General features: G+C 42.1%; 1 protein-coding gene across 1 annotated transcript in view; it reads left to right on the top strand.

The window, feature by feature from the left end:
* Positions 1 to 16767, top strand: part of MAP3K9 (mitogen-activated protein kinase kinase kinase 9) — a 79539-nt gene extending 62772 nt beyond the window's left edge. Inside the window, exons 9-11 of the mRNA XM_068162131.1 lie at positions 2177 to 2289; positions 2983 to 3798; positions 5095 to 16767. Coding sequence (XP_068018232.1) covers positions 2177 to 2289; positions 2983 to 3798; positions 5095 to 5576 — 1411 coding nt within the window. The 3' untranslated portion in view covers positions 5577 to 16767. The remainder of the gene's footprint in view (positions 1 to 2176; positions 2290 to 2982; positions 3799 to 5094) is intronic.
* The last annotated feature ends 374 nt before the right edge of the window (positions 16768 to 17141 follow it).

The following is a 17141-nucleotide window of genomic DNA, read 5'->3' as shown; positions in this document are numbered from 1 at the left end:
GGAGAGAGAAAGGAGAAGGTGCAAAATAAGAAAGGGAAGGATGAAGATTTTATAACCTTGAGGCAAATGTACCAGGCCTTGAAATTATTCTGGTAGCTGTTTATCTTTCTGCTCAGTCTGAGCTGCTCTTTGTCAGTAAGAGCAAATCTTCAGCCTGTTTTTTTGCAAGGGGAGGTTGCTCTGAGAAGCCTTAAGGAAGCAAACTAAGTTGATGTGCCCTACTGTACAATAAAGGTCAATTCCTAAGACCAGATACTGCCAGATAACTGTGACTGTAAAGTGAAGGCTAACTGAAGATTACTGCTGCCTATCACTTTTAAATTTGCTATCTCTACATATACTGAACAGAGTATGTGTTTTCCCAGCTCCACTGAAATCTCTTCCTCTATAGTCTCATACCTGTATTGTAAAAAGTTTTGACCTTTGGGTTTGAGGGTGACCACAGTACTAATATGGTTTGATTTTACTTACCAGCTTTCCCTTCATATACTGCTCTGTTTATAAGTACTTATCCTAACTATGTGTGTTGTACACAGCAATAATTTAGATACAATGCTCATTATTCGGTGGGTTGTGTTCCACAGCTAAGTCTAGTGTGGAGAGAGTGGATCAGAACAGACCCACACAACGAATTGCATCTCTGTTTCAAACACATGCAGTCATGTCTTGACAAGTAGGGTTCAGAATTGTCCTGTCTGGGTTCAAGTTCATAACAGGGTACCATATTTGCCAGAATGGTTAATGATGGGAGGAAATGATGGACTTTCAGAGCAGCTGAGAACTCCGCAGGATACTTTTAGTGCATTTCTTACAGCATTGCCTTCAACCAGCACAATATGTGCTGAATCAAGTTTAGACCTTGGACCTTGCTGTAGCAATATAGGTTGGCGACAAGTAGAGCATCCCAGTTAGGTACAGAATGGAGGCAGAAAAATCCTCATATAACTTTGTAATCCTGCAATGAAAGCCATCTTAGAAATGCATAGTGGTTCTGGTGGAAAATAACTATCACAAATGAGAACTTCTCTACGTTCATATCCCTCTTTCTCTGTAAGGGACGGATTGTAATGAGTTAGGACCTGTTTTATCAAAGAACAATGCAAGTCAGTAATGGAGCTGGAAGAGGTCTCATCTCCTTTAAGTTTTAGGTTCTTTCAGTAAAAAGTTCATACTCTTGTGTGTGCAGTTGAGGTCATCTTTCAAACTCCTTTCATTTTCTATGTATCCTAAGTGTGTGTTACCTTTTCACCAACACTATGATGTGTTTCACATTGGAGTTTGGAGAAAGGCACCAGAAATCTCCCAGTTCAGGCTATATTGATAACTGAACAATAAAACTTTGAGTGTTGATATGTCATAAAGTTATGCTGATTACTAAAGTTTTCTGATGTAATTAGAATGCTGCAGGGAGCAACCAGGATGATGGTAATGAATACTTCTGCATGGAGACTACTAAAGAATTCAGGTGCCTGCTGACATACCTTTAAAGGCAGCCAAAGTAGGAATTTGGGGTTAGGTTTTTAATTTCTTTTTGTGAGGTTTGGGTTTTTCTGTCTTGGTTTTTCTTGTAAAAGAAATAATGACATGATTTGTGATTTTAGTTACCTCTTTTCTTCATAATCTAGAACTTATGCTTTTAACTGCCTGCACTTGAGTGCAGTGTTTTCTTCAGTGGTGAAATATTGGGCTTTGGGTTTATAATACAGAGGCATGACTCTGCTGTTACAATGACTTGATCATATTATTGTCCCAGTGAGTGATCTTTGACTTTCCTTGTTCATTTGTATTTCACATGGAAAGGTTTTTGAAGATCTTTTTCCTCTCCTCCTGCTGAGCACTTTGTGTTTTGCCTGCCATGGTAGGTTTTGTTTTGGTTTAAACAGAAAACATTTCATCTGTTTTTTGTAATGGTTTCTGTTATTTTGCATTCATAGCTGTTGGTTATCAGCAGAGGTCTTTTGATTGCCATGGTGGAACAAATGAGAAAGGGACTTTGACATTAATTGTTTTTAAGGTGTTGTAAAGCTGTTGCAAAATGTCTGGCTGTGGGAGGACTTCAACTTGTATTAGTTAATGTAATACATGCATACCCTGAGTAGAGCAATAGAGAATATAGAAGGGGAAATGAAGCTTGGTTGTGCACATGGTATATTTCCTCCCATTTCTACTATTTCAGTCTGAAAGCTCTGGTAGAAGGATACAAACAGTGGTCATCCAGTGCACCAAACCTTGGCAAGATCCAGAGAACTGCACCTGCTTTTCCAGGATTCACCAGCTTAGCAGAGATAGGTAAAGGAATTCCCTGGGCTTTATGTTCTTATCCTGGCTTCCATTCACATTTGAATGAATCTCTCCTTTCCTGACCTTCACCTGGTACATTACAGCAATGTTTTTGTTTTGGTGGTGTAAGTTTTTCTTTTATTTGTTGTGAAGTAATTTTTTTTTCTCCTTATGGATTTATTTTTATTCACCTTTCTGCTTGTGCTTCTTACCTGTCAAGCTAAAAGGTTTCTCAATTCCTTTCTTGCTCAATGTTACATCTCAGTTCCTTTCTGTTTAATGATAGATGTGCAGCGTGGTTACACCTGAACTCACAAGGAGAGATCCTTAGAATTTGCCTACCTTTTGCTCCTCATTTCCAAACATAAATTTACTCTAGAAGTAACTGAGGTGTAGATCAAATGTTCTGCACTTTATCCCAAATAGATCAAATAGATCAAAGTGTCACCAATTTCTTCCACTTTGGTAGGGTTTCCAGTTGCTTGTCCCTACCTATCTGCTTTGGGGACAATAACCTATGAGTGTTTGGCAGTTGATGAATGAGCTTGCAATGAGGACAGTCACATCATCTGAGAAGCTGCTTATTTTCTAGTATGTTTGTCAGTGAAGATGTATGGTGGTTTGAGCCTTAACTGGGACTTAAAAGGTCAGAGGGGGGGCAATGTTACATTAATGCAACATCTGTTTTCATTTGCTTTCCAGATGATGAAGACAGTGAATGTCTTAATGGGGAGGGCAAAGTGCAGCCTTCACCAGGGCACAATCAGTCATACCTCTGCATCCCATTTCAGAAGAATGAAGACTGGGATGGCCCTTCTAGTGATGCCAATGAGGAGTCCACCCCTGTGAACTCTGCTACTAGTACTCCACAGCTGACACCCACCAACAGCCTCAAACGTAGTGGCTCCCACCACAAGCGATGTGAGGTTGCATTGCTTGGCTGTGGAGCAGTGCTGGCTGCTGCAGGCCTGGGCTTTGATCTGTTAGAAGCAGGGAAGTGTCAGCTGCTGATTGAGGAGGAGCCAGAAGCACCCAAGGAAGAGAAGAAGAAGCGTGACAGCATTTTCCAGCGAGCTGGACGCCCACGCAGGAGCACTAGTCCACCTTCCCGAAAGATCTTCAGGAAGGAGGATCCTATGTTGTTGCTAGGCGAGCCATCCACATCCCTCACCCTTCTTTCCCTGTCTTCCATTTCTGAATGTAATTCCACCCGCTCCCTGCTGCGCTCAGACAGTGACGAGATTGTGGTGTATGAGATGCCTGTCAGCCCGGTGACGGTCAAGGCTCCCTTGCCAGTCATTACCAACCCACTAGTCAATGTCCAGATTGAGAGGTTCAAACAAGACCCCCACCAGTCCCTGACTCCCACACATGTGACGGTCTCTTCCCACACCCAGCAAAGCGGGCATAGGCGCACCCCTTCTGATGGGGCCATCAAAGGGAGCGGACTAGTTGTCAATGGGTGCCCAACCAGTGGATGCCCTTCCAGTAGCTGTTTAACTGGAGCACTGGGAGCAGGTAGGTTTTCAGCCATCTTCCTTTTCCTCTTCAGAACAAAGAACCAAACAGTATAATTAGTTGTTAGGAAGTAAATGTGTCGCTGACGCAGCATCCATTGTGATGGCCAGCCCACAGGAAGAGCTTATGGGTGCTGTCTTTACACAAGTAATGAACAGAGTAATCCAGTAATGGTCTCTATCCCAGCAGCATTGCTGTAAGGAGCCCTCACTGCTCCACTGTCCTGTGAGGCAGAGGCGTATTGGTCTTAGATAAAGATGGTACAAATTGTAGCATCTTTAGATTGTGCAGATTGTGCATTTTTAGTGTTCCTTGAGACTCCATCTCTATTACCTTTATAAGCTGCTTTGTATTGCTGTTATGGTTTTTAAGTAAATTGTGATCTTTAGGACAGTGCAAACCGGATCTCTAAAGCAGTTTGGGGCTGTGCCACTTTTTCTCTTGCTACTTTGCAAGCAAGAGGTACCTTCCTGGGCAGGTGGTGTTCTCGTTGGAATCTTTAGGAATGGCTGCAACTTGTTAACGTTAAAAAAATGCTTTCATGTTTTCTTGCCCTAGTAATTCAGAGGAAAAAAAAGGGCCAGAATAATAAATTTAAATCAGATTTAATTAGATTTTTCCCAGGTTGTCCTGTGGAATGGCAGTCTGCAGTAAAATGTGGGTTAATGCAGCTGAGAATATTCATCAAAATGGTGTTCATGAAGATTTAAAAATTCTGTTGTTTATAGAAAACAGAAACAGCAAAACCCCAAACAAACAAAACCTACATACAAACCAAACAGAGCACCATCCCCTACCTCTAAACAAAAAAAACAAGCAGGAAGCATCCACAGTAGGTAGTATTAATTGGCTTTTCTGAGAATTTGATCCTGCTTGCTGCAAACAAGTGTCACATGCTGCTGTGCAAGTGTCTCGCTCATCCATTTGAGTGAATAGGTGATGTGCCCAACCAGGGCAATTTGGAGAGTCCTCACCTCTAGTAAGAGGTTAAATCCATACTCTCCAATCTGAAAATTGAGTAAAAGGAGAGAATGAGCAAAACTTGCTGCTTGTCCCCTGGTCAGTGAAACAGGTGTCTTGCAAAGTGTTGAGAATCGTATAGGCATAAAGAAGTAAGTTGCTCACTTCAGGTTGATGTAATGTTAAAGATATGGCATTTGGAGGTTCTGAATAGTGGCTTTCTGCATTGAAAGTGTTACCACAGTGTGCATACAATAAACTAAGATCTGTTAGAACCATTGAGCATTGACATCTAACATGTTTCCCCTCTTCTTTTACATCCTCTCTTTTGGATAGGTGTATTAAAAACACCTAGTCCAAGTAGAGATCCCAATGAGGTCCCTCGCCTGCCAGACCCCAACATTGTTTTTCCTCCAACCCCAAGACGATGGAATGCACAGCAGGACTCCACACTGGAAAGACCCAAGACACTGGAGTTCCTGCCCCGGCCACGTCCTGCAGCCAGTCGGCAGCGGCTTGATCCCTGGTGGTTTGTGTCACCCAGCAATGCCAAGGGTGAATCTTCTGCCAACAGTTCAAGTACTGATACTCCAAGCAATCTGGACTCTTGTTTCGCTAGTAGCAGCAGCACTGTAGAAGAGAGACCTGGACTGCCTGCACTGCTTCCTTTCCAGGTGGGTCTTCCTGTAGAGGAGCGGACACTGTTGGACATAGATGCTGAGGGGCAGAGCCAGGACAGCACCATTCCGCTATGCAGAAGTGAACTTAACACACACAAAGCTGCAGCTTATGAACTCAAGCAAGAATTCTGGTCTTAGTATGAAATCCACTGGGGATGGTGAGCCCCTCTAAATTCAGTCCTACTTTTTGCACTGAGAATGCACTTTGAAGACAGATGAGACGGAGGGATGCTACAGAGATCATATGGTGCTGCCTCTGCTGAAGTTGTGTTGTTCAACTGCCTGATTTTTGTCTGCAGTTGGATGAAACTCGGCAACTCTGAGCTGCTGACTTTTGCTGTGGGGTTTTTCTGTAGTCTTCCCTGCCCTATTACTGCAGTTTGAATCTGCAATGAGCTAAAATTATCATATCAAAGTCTTTGTTACTGACCTTGTAGGATTTGGCACTTGGAGTAAGTGTATTGGTATCTATTCTGGTATTAATCAGTATTTTCAAAAGTCTAATATTACACTACAGCAGACAGCAGTGTTTGATGTTTTCCCAAGGAGTCCAGAACAGAAACAAGTAACTCTCTGGAGACTACCTTCTCTGAAATGTATTCAGATCATTAGATAGGCCTGGGAATCATGGTACCCCCACTGAAGGAGCAGAATTAGCCATCTTAGACTCGAGTGTCCTCTTTTGCTCACGTGATTGTGCAGGGTGGAACAGATTGCAGAGGAAGGGCATGGCATCTCTGCTGAGCAGACTAACTTGGCTGTTGGGAACAAGCAGGTGCAGTTGATCCTGGCTTCAAGGCAGGTTGGATGGACTTCAGTGATCTCTTGAGGTCCTTCTCAGCCCTGTTCTCTACATCCTTGTGCGTTCAAAAAGGTGAAGGCTTGTGGTACAGCTGTTCACTTTAGCTTGCTTTTTTTATTTCAATCTTTGGTTCTGTCACCCTCCTTTTCCTGCCGTTGTATTTGAGGCTCATAGTCAAGCTGCCTCAGCTCTGGGAAGGGGATCAGTAGGAGCTTTCTTTAAAGCTGTGTTGTCTTGCAGAAGTAAGTAACATGTCCCTTCATGCTGTTCTGTGTTTTGTTGTTGGTTTTTCTTCTTGTTTTCCTTCCTTTTGTACGCTTTTTAGGAGTGGCCCTTGAAATCCAAGACTCTTCTCATGCACACTGATACTTGTTTAAGGCTCTTCTGAAATGGAGGCTTGTCAGTAGTTGGACTGTGCAAACAGGAGTTAAAACATCTGGATTCTGTTTTATTTTGCCACTGACTCACTGTGTGACCTTGGGCAAATAATGTAACCTCTGTGCCTGAATTTCCCCATCTGTAAATAATAGGAATAATACCTACCTCACAGTGGGAGGGGTTGGGACATATGTAATAGGTATAAAGTCCTTTGAGATCTTTGAGTAAAAGGCACTACAGACATGTAAAACTTTATTCCTGTGCAAATACATGAAAACTCCTAACTGGAGCAAGAACAGACCCCCGTCTTGAAGGAGGAGGTCACACAAACAAGGTGTGCTGATGCTCATGGCTTTCTGTACAGAGTCTGCAAGTGTCTGTGCCTCTGCAGGTATACCTCACTGGCTTCAGTCAGAGCTTCACCCTTCCCCACTTCCACATGATTTATAAGGGATGTGGCCTTTATATGAGTGTCACAGGGCCGTTTGCATTATGGCAGGGTACAGCATATCTGTTCACTCTTGTACAGATCTGTGCTCACCTTGCTAACCTACAGACTGTTTGGGTGCAAACAACTCATTTGACACTGCTGTTGATGCAGTGCTTGACCTGTTAGGGCAGTCCAGTCCTGTTGGAGGGCAGTGTAGCCAAATACTTTCTTGCAGCTGTCAGCACAGAGAGCTTGTGTGCTTAGATATTTGTAACCTGATGTTGAAAACCAGCATGTGTGGGGAAGTACTGTACTTAAGGATTCTTATTGTTTGAGGGCTAAACCAAACATGTTGCCATTAGTCAAGTGCACCCTTTTTTCAAGCAGTTACAGTGTGTTTTCATGTACAAGGATCACACATCTCTTGTCACATTCCATGAAAAGTATTTAATGGCAGAATGACTTTTTGTTGCCTTCCCCAGTGAATGCTCCAGAGCCAGCCTTATGATGCTACACTAGCTGCTGAAGCTGGACAGACTGTTGACTTTGTAGGCAAGGTGGTCTCACACGGGGCTAAGATAGTTTAAAAAGAAAACTTACACTTCTTCATTTAATGCAGACCTTTAAGCATTCAACTCAAGGAAAGCCTTGTCAGAGGCTCTGTCAGAGGGACTTAAAAGCAGCAGATTGTAACTATTGACTTTCCATCCTCTCCCTTACCACTTTAAGAAGTCTGAAGAAAAACTGAATCAGCTGTTCTGAAATGCAGTGTTTTCTATCCAAAAAGTATCATTAGAAATGTCATAGGAATCATCATCTGCTCTGCAAAGACGTTGCCTGGAATAGCTCCATTGGAACAGAAATGTTTAAAATCCATTCACTTGTGTGGAATGGGAAGCTACCTTTCTAGCTGCCTTTCTAGGTAACACCTTGTTTAACTCAGCCCACTGAACTTTCTGATAGTTGGCCGGTTGCTCTCACCAAGTTTCTCTCGAGTGTTCAGCAGGCAAGGCAGTTGTAAAGCCAAGCTGGTCTGTCACTTCTTTTGCTTAGTGAAGTTGAGGATGAAGTGTCAAACATTCTTTCTCCCTTTTAGATAATCACTTGAAGGAAGTGCTATATAGCTAACCTATTAGAAGTACTCTGCTTGACAGAGCATTTTCCCTGAGACCGAATGGACATTGCTGTATCGAAAGAGCTGAGTAGGATGAATGACAAGGAAACAAGATGAGGATTTTTGCCCTAGAGAAAACTGCCAGAAATACTAGGTAGAAGCATAATGTTTGGGTGTTTTTAAAACACTCCCTGGATTCAATGACCTTCATTGAATCTAGCATGTGAAATAAAATAAGGTTGTCTTTGAGCACTGGCCCATACCTGTCTTCCAGTAGGGAGCCCTGTGGCTAACCTGAAGTATCGGGCAAGAGGAATCTGTTATAGAAAGCAAGCTATTGGTTTTAGCAATAGCTAGATTTTTGACTGGCAGAGGGGGCTCTCAAGGCAAAGCATTGTCTGGTGCTTTACCTCATGGATTTCCAATAAGATGTTGCAGCTGATATCCTGAGTCCTGGAGGCTATGTGCATGTTTAAGTTATCTCTTCCTGCGTCCATGGATCCCCTTCTGGCTTGATTTATCTCCTTTCTTTATCTGTAGCATTTTTTTAGTCCCAGCTGTGGGTGCTGAGGGTTCCAAATTTCCAAATGAGTACTTCACTGTGGTACTGAGGTGATAGGAGCCTGTCAGCTCACAAATGTATTACTATTTTATTGTCTGCTGGTTAGTGGTGTTCCCATTTGTCAGGGACCATTAGTGTTTCAGAATACTGCTTGACATACCTTTCCAACAGTGTTCTTGAGGAAGATGGTGAAAATCTTGCTATTACTGATAAAAAAACCACAACATCTTACATATGTATTTGTTCCCAAATACATTAATAAATCCACCCCTTCTCCCTTTTTTGTTTTGTTTTTGAGAAAAGTTAGAAAAAGGTAAACCATGAGAGCACAAAATCACTGAGCAGTCTAAAACATAGTGACAAAAGAATGGGTACAGCAATTGTAGGGCTCACAAAGAAGAAATGACTTTTTGGGGTTTTTTAACTGATAGTAATAGCATTAAAATTTCTGGTTTGGAAATTATTAGAATAGAATAGAATAAACCAGGTTGGAAGAGACCTTCAAGATCATCGTGTCCAACCTATCATCCAACACCACAAGGTGTTTTCTTGGAAATAATCAGCTGCCAGTATGTGTCACTAATTGATGTCACTGATGTGCTGGCTTAGGAAATAGAAAAAAGTTTTCAGGTGTTCAAAATGTGCTCCCCTTGTATCCTGTTTGGTTTTCCTATGAAATCAGGGGGAAAGCAGAGATAGCAACCAGTGCAAAAAAAATTGCCCATTTTTGGTTAAATTTCTACTGGTTTCACAGAAATTGAGTGGGGGATGTGGGTAGGGAGAAGAAAACTTTGTGTCAAAACTAAGGCCATAATAGTTACGGATTATCACAGTATCACAGCACATTAGAGGCTGGAAGGGACCTCCAGAGATCATCAGGTCCAACCCCCCCTGCCAAAGCTTGTGGACAGTCTCAAGCTGCGCCAGGGGAGGTTTAGACTCGAGGTGAGGAGAAAGTTCTTCACTGAGAGAGTCATTCGTCATTGGAATGGGCTGCCCAGGGAGGTGGTGGAGTCACTGTCCCTGGAGGTGTTCAAGAGGAGATTGGACGTGGCACTTGGTGCCATGGTCTAGTCATGAGGTCTGTGGTGACAGGTTGGACTCAATGATCCTCAAGGTCTCTTCCAACCTTAGTTATACTGTGATACTGTGACTGAATGATACTCTGTTTTGCCAGCAAGTAGATCTTAATGTCTTTTCAGTCCTCTTCAGAGGTGTGAATGTAACTTGTTATGTTTTGGTGGTGGGTTTTTTAGTTCAGTTGATTGGGTTTTGTTGTGTTTTTCTGCACATTACTATTGCAGTGGCTTGATATTCAGTATGGGGCAGGGAGCCTCAGTGAAAATACTCTTTTTGTAATGGTTCTCTAACAAAATTAGTATTTTCAAAGTGATTTTTTCAGTATTGATGTGGAAAGACCTGTTGTGTTTTGATGTGCTGTTATGATGTAGCTTTCTGTACCTCTAGGAAAGGGAGCAGTTGCCTTCCTCATCACAGCACGCTGTTACTTTAAGTCCACATGGACAATACTGCTTAGAGATGTTGCTTCAATTAGTTATGAAGCTGAATACCTCTCACTCTGTTGAAGGTGAGGCAGTAATAGTCAATTAAAGTCAAGTCTGCCATCTGGAGTGTTCTTGCTGAATAGAAAATGAGAGGAAACCTATCATGAGTCACTTTTCTGTTTCAAACTTAGCTTTATTTGCAATTTAATTCATCTCTGTAGGATGAATATGGGAGCTGGAGTCCCATTAGCTATGTGGAAGCAAACCAAATACTATATCCCAAAATTCAGTGATAGCCTGGTAGTTCTGTAAGTTGTTTTTTTTTTTAAGCTAATACCAGTGAGTTTGTTTCTTTGGGTTTTTTTGAAGCCATTCTTCTTGGTGAAAGTGCTTACTGCTTTCTAACTTTTTCCAAGTGATATTTGAAATACTCTCAAGATCTCTTACCAAGTCTCTGGCAAGTAAGGAGGCTTATATCTTGCATGGTGATACAGGTCCTTCTTTTGGCTTCACATTTTGAAGTATGAAACAAGGAAGCCTATATTTGGATATGAAGATCTCTGCTCCTTACCCTGTTAGAATAGAATAGAATTAACCAGGTTGGAAGAGACCTTCGAGATCCTCAAGTCCAACCTATCACCCAATACCATCTAATCAACTAAACCATGGCACCAAGTGCCTCATCCAGTCCCCACTTAAACGCCTCCAGTGATGGTGACTCCACCACCTCCCCAGGCAGCCCATTCCAATGGCCAGTCACTCTTTCTGTGAAGAACTTCTTCCTAACATCCAGCCTAAACCTCCCCTGGTGCAACCTGAGACTGTGTCCTCTTGTTCTGTCACAGGTTGCCTGGGAGAAGAGACCAACCCCCACCTGGTTACAACCTCCCTTCAGGTAGTTGTAGACAGCAAGAAGGTCTCCCCTGAGCCTCCTCTTCTCCAGGCTAAGCAACCCCACCTCCCGCAGCCTCTCCTCACAGGGCTTGTGCTCCAAACCTCTCCGCAGCTTTGTTGCCCTTCTCTGGACATGTTCCAGCATCTCCTAAACTGAGGGGCCCAGAAGTGGACACAGGACTCAAGGTGTGACATAACCAGTGCTGAGTACAAGGGCAGAATGACTTCCCTGCTCCTGCTGGCCACACTGTTCCATTGGCCTTCTTGGCTACCTGGGCACACTGCTGGCTTATGTTCAGCCTACTATCAACCAGTACCCCTAGGTCCCTTTCTGCCTGGATACTCTCCAGCCACTCTGACCCCAGCCTGTAGCAATACATGGGGTTGTTGTGGCCAATGTGTTGCTGCATAATGGTTTGTTAGCTTCCATATTTATAACTCACTTAAGGCTGTAGTTTGGGTAAAACTGGACATGAGGAGTTAGAGAATAGGCATGTGTGAAAACACACTTGCAAACAAGCAGTAAATAGAGCATGTAGGTGCAAAGAGAACCAACACATACGTATGCTGTCACAGAGGATAGCTTTCAGACTTCATATACCTTTGGTCAATTGTATCTTTAAGATATCTTTAGGAAATAATGCCTTCCTATGTTTTCCTATGAAGTTCCCTGTTGTAAATTAGAATATGATGGTTTACACAGCCACTGGTGGTGTCTAGCTGGACAGAAAGGGTTAATAACCACGCTTTTACCTTCTTTTTTTTTCCTCTCTCTCTCCAGTTCCAAACCAGTTTGTGGTTTACATTTTCCTTTTTTGTGTAGTTAAGAGTCTTACATTTGTTTCTTCAGCCCTGCTTTCACAGTATGGAAATGGATTTATGGCTTGTTCTGCTGCTCCCTCTATTGAACACACTGGTAAAAAGTCACATGCTGCAATTAATACAAGTTTGTTGTTTTTTCTCCTGCTCAGCTTTTTCTAAGCAGCTTTGCCATTTGTTGGAGATAAATACAGCTTCTGAAATAGCCAACATCAGCTTTAGTTTTTGTGTGTTAAAAACAGTAATTCCCTTGCTAGAAGGTACACGTGCTTGACTATAAAGTAACCTATCACTGGTGACTAGGTGGGGGTTCTGGTGAAGCTGCTAGAATTATTCTTGTTCCTCTCTAACAAAGATATCTTTTTCTTTTTACAACTGGGAAGTCTCAAGCACTTTGTCAGTGTTTGTATGCAAGAAACACATTTAATCTCCTTCTCTACAGGAGTGAAAAAGCTTTTCCGTGGTTCTAAATGATCAAGAACATAGTTTGTCTTACTGAGAATGGCTTCTTGGACTGCTTAGCTTTTGTTGTCTTATTGGGGTTTTTTCCAGTCCTCTGTTAGGTGCATCCTGTATTCCTAGGTGCCTTCACATGCCTCCTTTCTAGGGCCTGAGTATGGTTTTTGGAGGAGACTCTTGTTTGTAGGTTTAAGTACTGTACTGTTCTTCATCACACATCAGGCCAAATACCAGCACTGTAAACATTTAATGTCTTTCCTACACCGATGTGTGTGCACCCCTGTGGAAAGAAGTTGGCTATTGCTAGGTCTCCTTGTCTCTTGATCAGATTTCTGCCCCTATCTCTTCTTTATCAGTTATTTATCTTTGTTACCATAGTACCATGGGGATTTAAGACAGAAACTGGTATCTTCTTAGGGGTGCATTGATCCAAAGTGTTTTCCAAGCTAGAAGTATGAGACACAACTGAGGGAAGTGAAAGCAGAGGGTGGCAGGAAATAGTGAGCAAAAAGTTGAAATTATCTTTCTTAATGTGATAAGCAGTCAGAAGACAGATAGATACTAGGTGTTTGTTTATATTCTGGCATTGTAGGTCAGTTGGGTCCTAAAGCAGAATGGAGGAATGTGTAGTTACTTAATTTCTGGTTGACTTGTTTTTATTTTGGCCTGAGCTACCTCATTTGTAGAGATGGAATGAGGAGAAAGAGTAAGTCTTGGTAAGAATTGATGGAGGTAGGCAGTTGAGGCTGGAATGCTGGGAGGATCGAGGAAAGCACCTGCATTTGGCTGTCTGACATGCCAGCTCCTGGTGGAAGAAATAAAACCAGCCACTCAGTTTTGTAGGTTAGTATTACACTTTACTATGGATATTCCAAAACAATAAATGACATGGGAGGATATTTTTCTTCATGGTTTCTGACCTGTGGAACTGCTGATTGTCAACAGAGCAAAAGAGGATTTCATGTTGTCCCTAGTGCTTTGGGGGGGAAATCAGTTACAGAAAATAGATCATTTCATGTGCTCTTGAAGTGGACATACACACAATCTTCATTACTTCCCTGTGGTTGGCAGTATAGTTTTCCTAATGTATCAGATCCTAATTCCACCCTTACTTTATCTCCATGCCAATTACATGCAGGCAGCCTAATACAGCTAATATAAAGAAACCATGGCACATTTTTAGTGTGTAGTGCAGCGGATTCATATGCTCAGCTTGAAGTGGACAAATGCAGCTGATGGGTCAGGTGGAGGCACAGCTAGCAAAAGAGGGCTTAGAGCAAATCTGCAGGAGGAATGTCAAAGTTTTATTTGGAAAATGAGGAGAGGAGGTCTTTCATTATTCAGAAATACTTTTCTAGCATCTTGTTCATGCTCAAATTTTAACTGCCAGGATAGCTAGTGAGAACCTACATTGTGTTCAGGAGCTGTTGGCTGAAACCCAGGCATGAGACCAGAATAATGGGTTTTATGTATGCCATTCCAGAGTGACTGACACTGTCTCCCTGTTCTACCTTTATTGTTCCTATTTAGTATTTTCTGAAGAACAGATGTTGAGGTTGGATAAAGTTAACCTTGTCTTGGAGAGGCATACAAGTCTGAGAAAGAAGAAACGTTGTTCTTGCCTTGTCCTGATGCTTTTGTGTCTCATTCTCTTAGCAGTAGCTCCTTTACAGAGCAGAAGGATGTGCTGGTATTTTTCCAAGCTTCCTTGGTAAGAATGCTGCTAACAGCAAGTTTCAGTATATAGATGAACAGGTTTTTGGAGAACCTGTGTAAATTGGTTTCTTCTCACTGAGTTTCAGAACAAACCTGGCCTCTGATTATTCTTTGACATAGCACAGTTGCACACTGAGCAGCTTGAGTTTAACTAACTGCATGTGGAGGAGAACTGAGGTTCTCACATGCTTTCTTCTGGATTTTGTAGATGTGACCACTTCTTGAGTTACTTGGATGTGGCTACGTCTCCACTTTGGTAATGTGCATTCTCCCAGGTCCAGTTGGAGTCAGGAATTAAGTTGTCAGCCTCGACTGATTGCCCAGATTCATAGTAGGCTTGTTCTTCTCCCCTGCAGGCTTTAGTGAGCACGGTTAGCTAACATGGTTAGCATTTGTACCTAAACAGGACAGCTAATACCCCTGAGCCGACTTTTCACACTGCATCTCAAGCATATGTTACTGCATCAGTTCTGCCATTGCTCTGTGTTCAAGGTTATCTTAACAACCATAACATCCAGAAATCTTAGACTGTAAAGAATGAAGCCACAGGAAAAAAAAAATCCCCCAAAATAGAAAGACAAAAAAGAAAGCATATGGGTGTCTGGCAGTTGAACAGTTGGGTTGGGCCAGTGCTCTTTGCAGAGAGAAAAAAATCATTTCTTGTGCAATATAGGTCTCTTTGGAGGATTGCTAAATTCAAAGTGGAGAATGTACTTAGATCCACTTAAAGGCAGTAGGCACCAGTGCTCCACATACTCAGCAGTTACAAGAAGAAAACACATACAGCCCACAACATCCAGTCGTGAAAGTTCCTATCTAGGGTAATTAACTTTCAAGTTCAAAGGGAAGAGGCCTCAGTTCAAGAAAGCTCTTCATCACATACTCTAAGCATCACTGAAGTCAGTAGAGGAATGTATCTGTGGGTCAAAATGCACAAGACCCCCAATTCAGCAAAGTTCTTTTAATCTCAATTGGTGGCTTGTCCTGTACTGATTAACGGCAAAGGACAAGGCTCTGCATTTGGACTGTCAGAGGAACGAGGAAAGAGTTTGTTCACACGCCTGTGGGTAAATGCTGGCTTGATTGCTGACTCCTTGTGGCCTTTCCATGACTGCACATGCCATGCCTGTTTGACTGCTAATTCTTACCACAAACAGGGCAAACTTTGAGAATGTTTTCTGGCACAGGAAGAAAGATCAACAACTTCTGCATTAGCAGCTTGCTGGCTGTTAACAGGGCAGTGGGTGGTGCAGGGAGGTTGTGTGTGCAAATGGCCGTTTAACCTGAGGCCTTTTCTTGGATGTTTTTTCTGGTTTTACTAATTCATCCCTCCAGGCTGGTGGATAGACCTGACAAGTTCAGCAGTGATCAACATGCACCACTCTTACTAGACTTCTAGGGTTCTTGTTTGTCGGTTGTTTGTGCAGGACTCTGTGCTGGTATATATATGATTTTTGTCTTAAATTCAGGACAAACTGGAAATATCTGAGATATTTTGCCTGACTTAAGTTGAGAGGCTTATATGGAGTGGGTAAGGCAACAGTGGTAGAAAAATCAGGGAAAATACCTCTGCTTTTAAAAATGTCTCTTCTGTGGCTTTGAAAATCCAAGGATTTCTCAGCCAGAGAATGTATTTCCTCCCTCTTTTTATAAGCTACTTCTTTATTTTGCCTTATTAATTGTGGATCTGCTCCTGCTTCTATTTAAAGCCAGCTGCAAAAATCAGTGACCTGACTTTCCTAGGTACAATATTGTAAATCTGAAGAACAAGGTGAGTAGATTAATATAAGATCATGCCCCCCATGTCTGTCCTTTTGAGATACGGGATAGTTCCTTCTTGTGTCGAAATCACTGTGTGGAGGGTGTTGGGTACTTCATAAGGAACTCCAAACTGTAGGACTGGGATTCACCTTAAAAATTTTCAGTATTTCAGTCTGGTTTTGGAGACCTCTGTGTGTCTTCTGTTCATGGTGTTCAAATGTCTGTTGCTATGGAAGTAGCACCTGAAGGTATGTTTTTGCCCGAAGAACCTGCCACGAAGCAGTTCCATTAGCAAACGGCAACGTACCCCAGTGTGGAGCGAAATAACAGAGGCCACCAAGTTTTTTCTTGTTTGTGTAATGAAATGTTGTTCAATTAAGTGATTTGTTGAAGCCTTCCTTTAACTTCTGTACAGCAGTAAGCTTAGAGGAAAAGAAGATTGCATTATTTTTGAAAAAGCTTTATTTGTGACCCGGACTTGTTGCCTCTGACCCTCTTGGGCTTAAATAGTTAAATTATATTAATGTCCAGTTTCTTTCACTGTAGGTAACACATCAACTGAATACTCTTGTGCATAATCTACTGTATCTTTCCTCTGTTCTGTGTCAATGTATTATGTGTATTTGGATTACAGTTCTTTTTTTGTATTAAATTATTTTATGTTATAGAACAATATTTAAGTGAAGCAAAGAGCTAATGGAAGTTGTTGGCGTTTTGGGGTTTCTTTTCTCTTTGCTTTTTTTTTTTGGATGTACTGTAAATTGTAAACCAAGGATGCCAAGCAGGCTTGGTTCAATGGCTAAAATTATTGTATTACAGTGTAATGCTGATCTAGGCCTTGTCTCAACACTAGAGCACACAGACTTGAATAAAACTGTTACAAAAGTGATTTTCTTTTGGCCTTGGGTTCTTAATTATGTGCCTCAAATAATTTTGAGCAGATGCCTCATGGTAAGGGGTAGTGATACACTGGAATAGGTTGCTTAGAGAAGCTGTGGATGCCTCCTCCCTTGAAGTGTTCAAGGCCAGGGTAAATGGGGCTTTGAGCAACCTGATCTGGTGGAAGGGACCTTAAAGATCACCTCCTTTTAGTGGGATTGAAAGTAAGAGATCTTTAAGGCCACTTCCTGCTCAAACTATTCAATGATCCTATGATTTAGACTAGCAGTGGCATTACCTTGCTCTGAGGAATGGAAGATTTTTCTCTGTGCCACAAGGGTGTGTGGGGGGGGAGATTTGGGGTGTTTTGGTTTGTTTGGTTTA

This window comes from Melanerpes formicivorus, unplaced genomic scaffold (assembly GCF_026170545.1).
Source record: "Melanerpes formicivorus ecotype bairdi unplaced genomic scaffold, bMelFor1.0.p_v2 SCAF_62, whole genome shotgun sequence".
NCBI classification, from domain to species: domain Eukaryota; kingdom Metazoa; phylum Chordata; class Aves; order Piciformes; family Picidae; genus Melanerpes; species Melanerpes formicivorus.
Note: the sequence above shows the minus strand (reverse complement) of the source record. Positions and strands in the feature narration are given on the sequence as shown.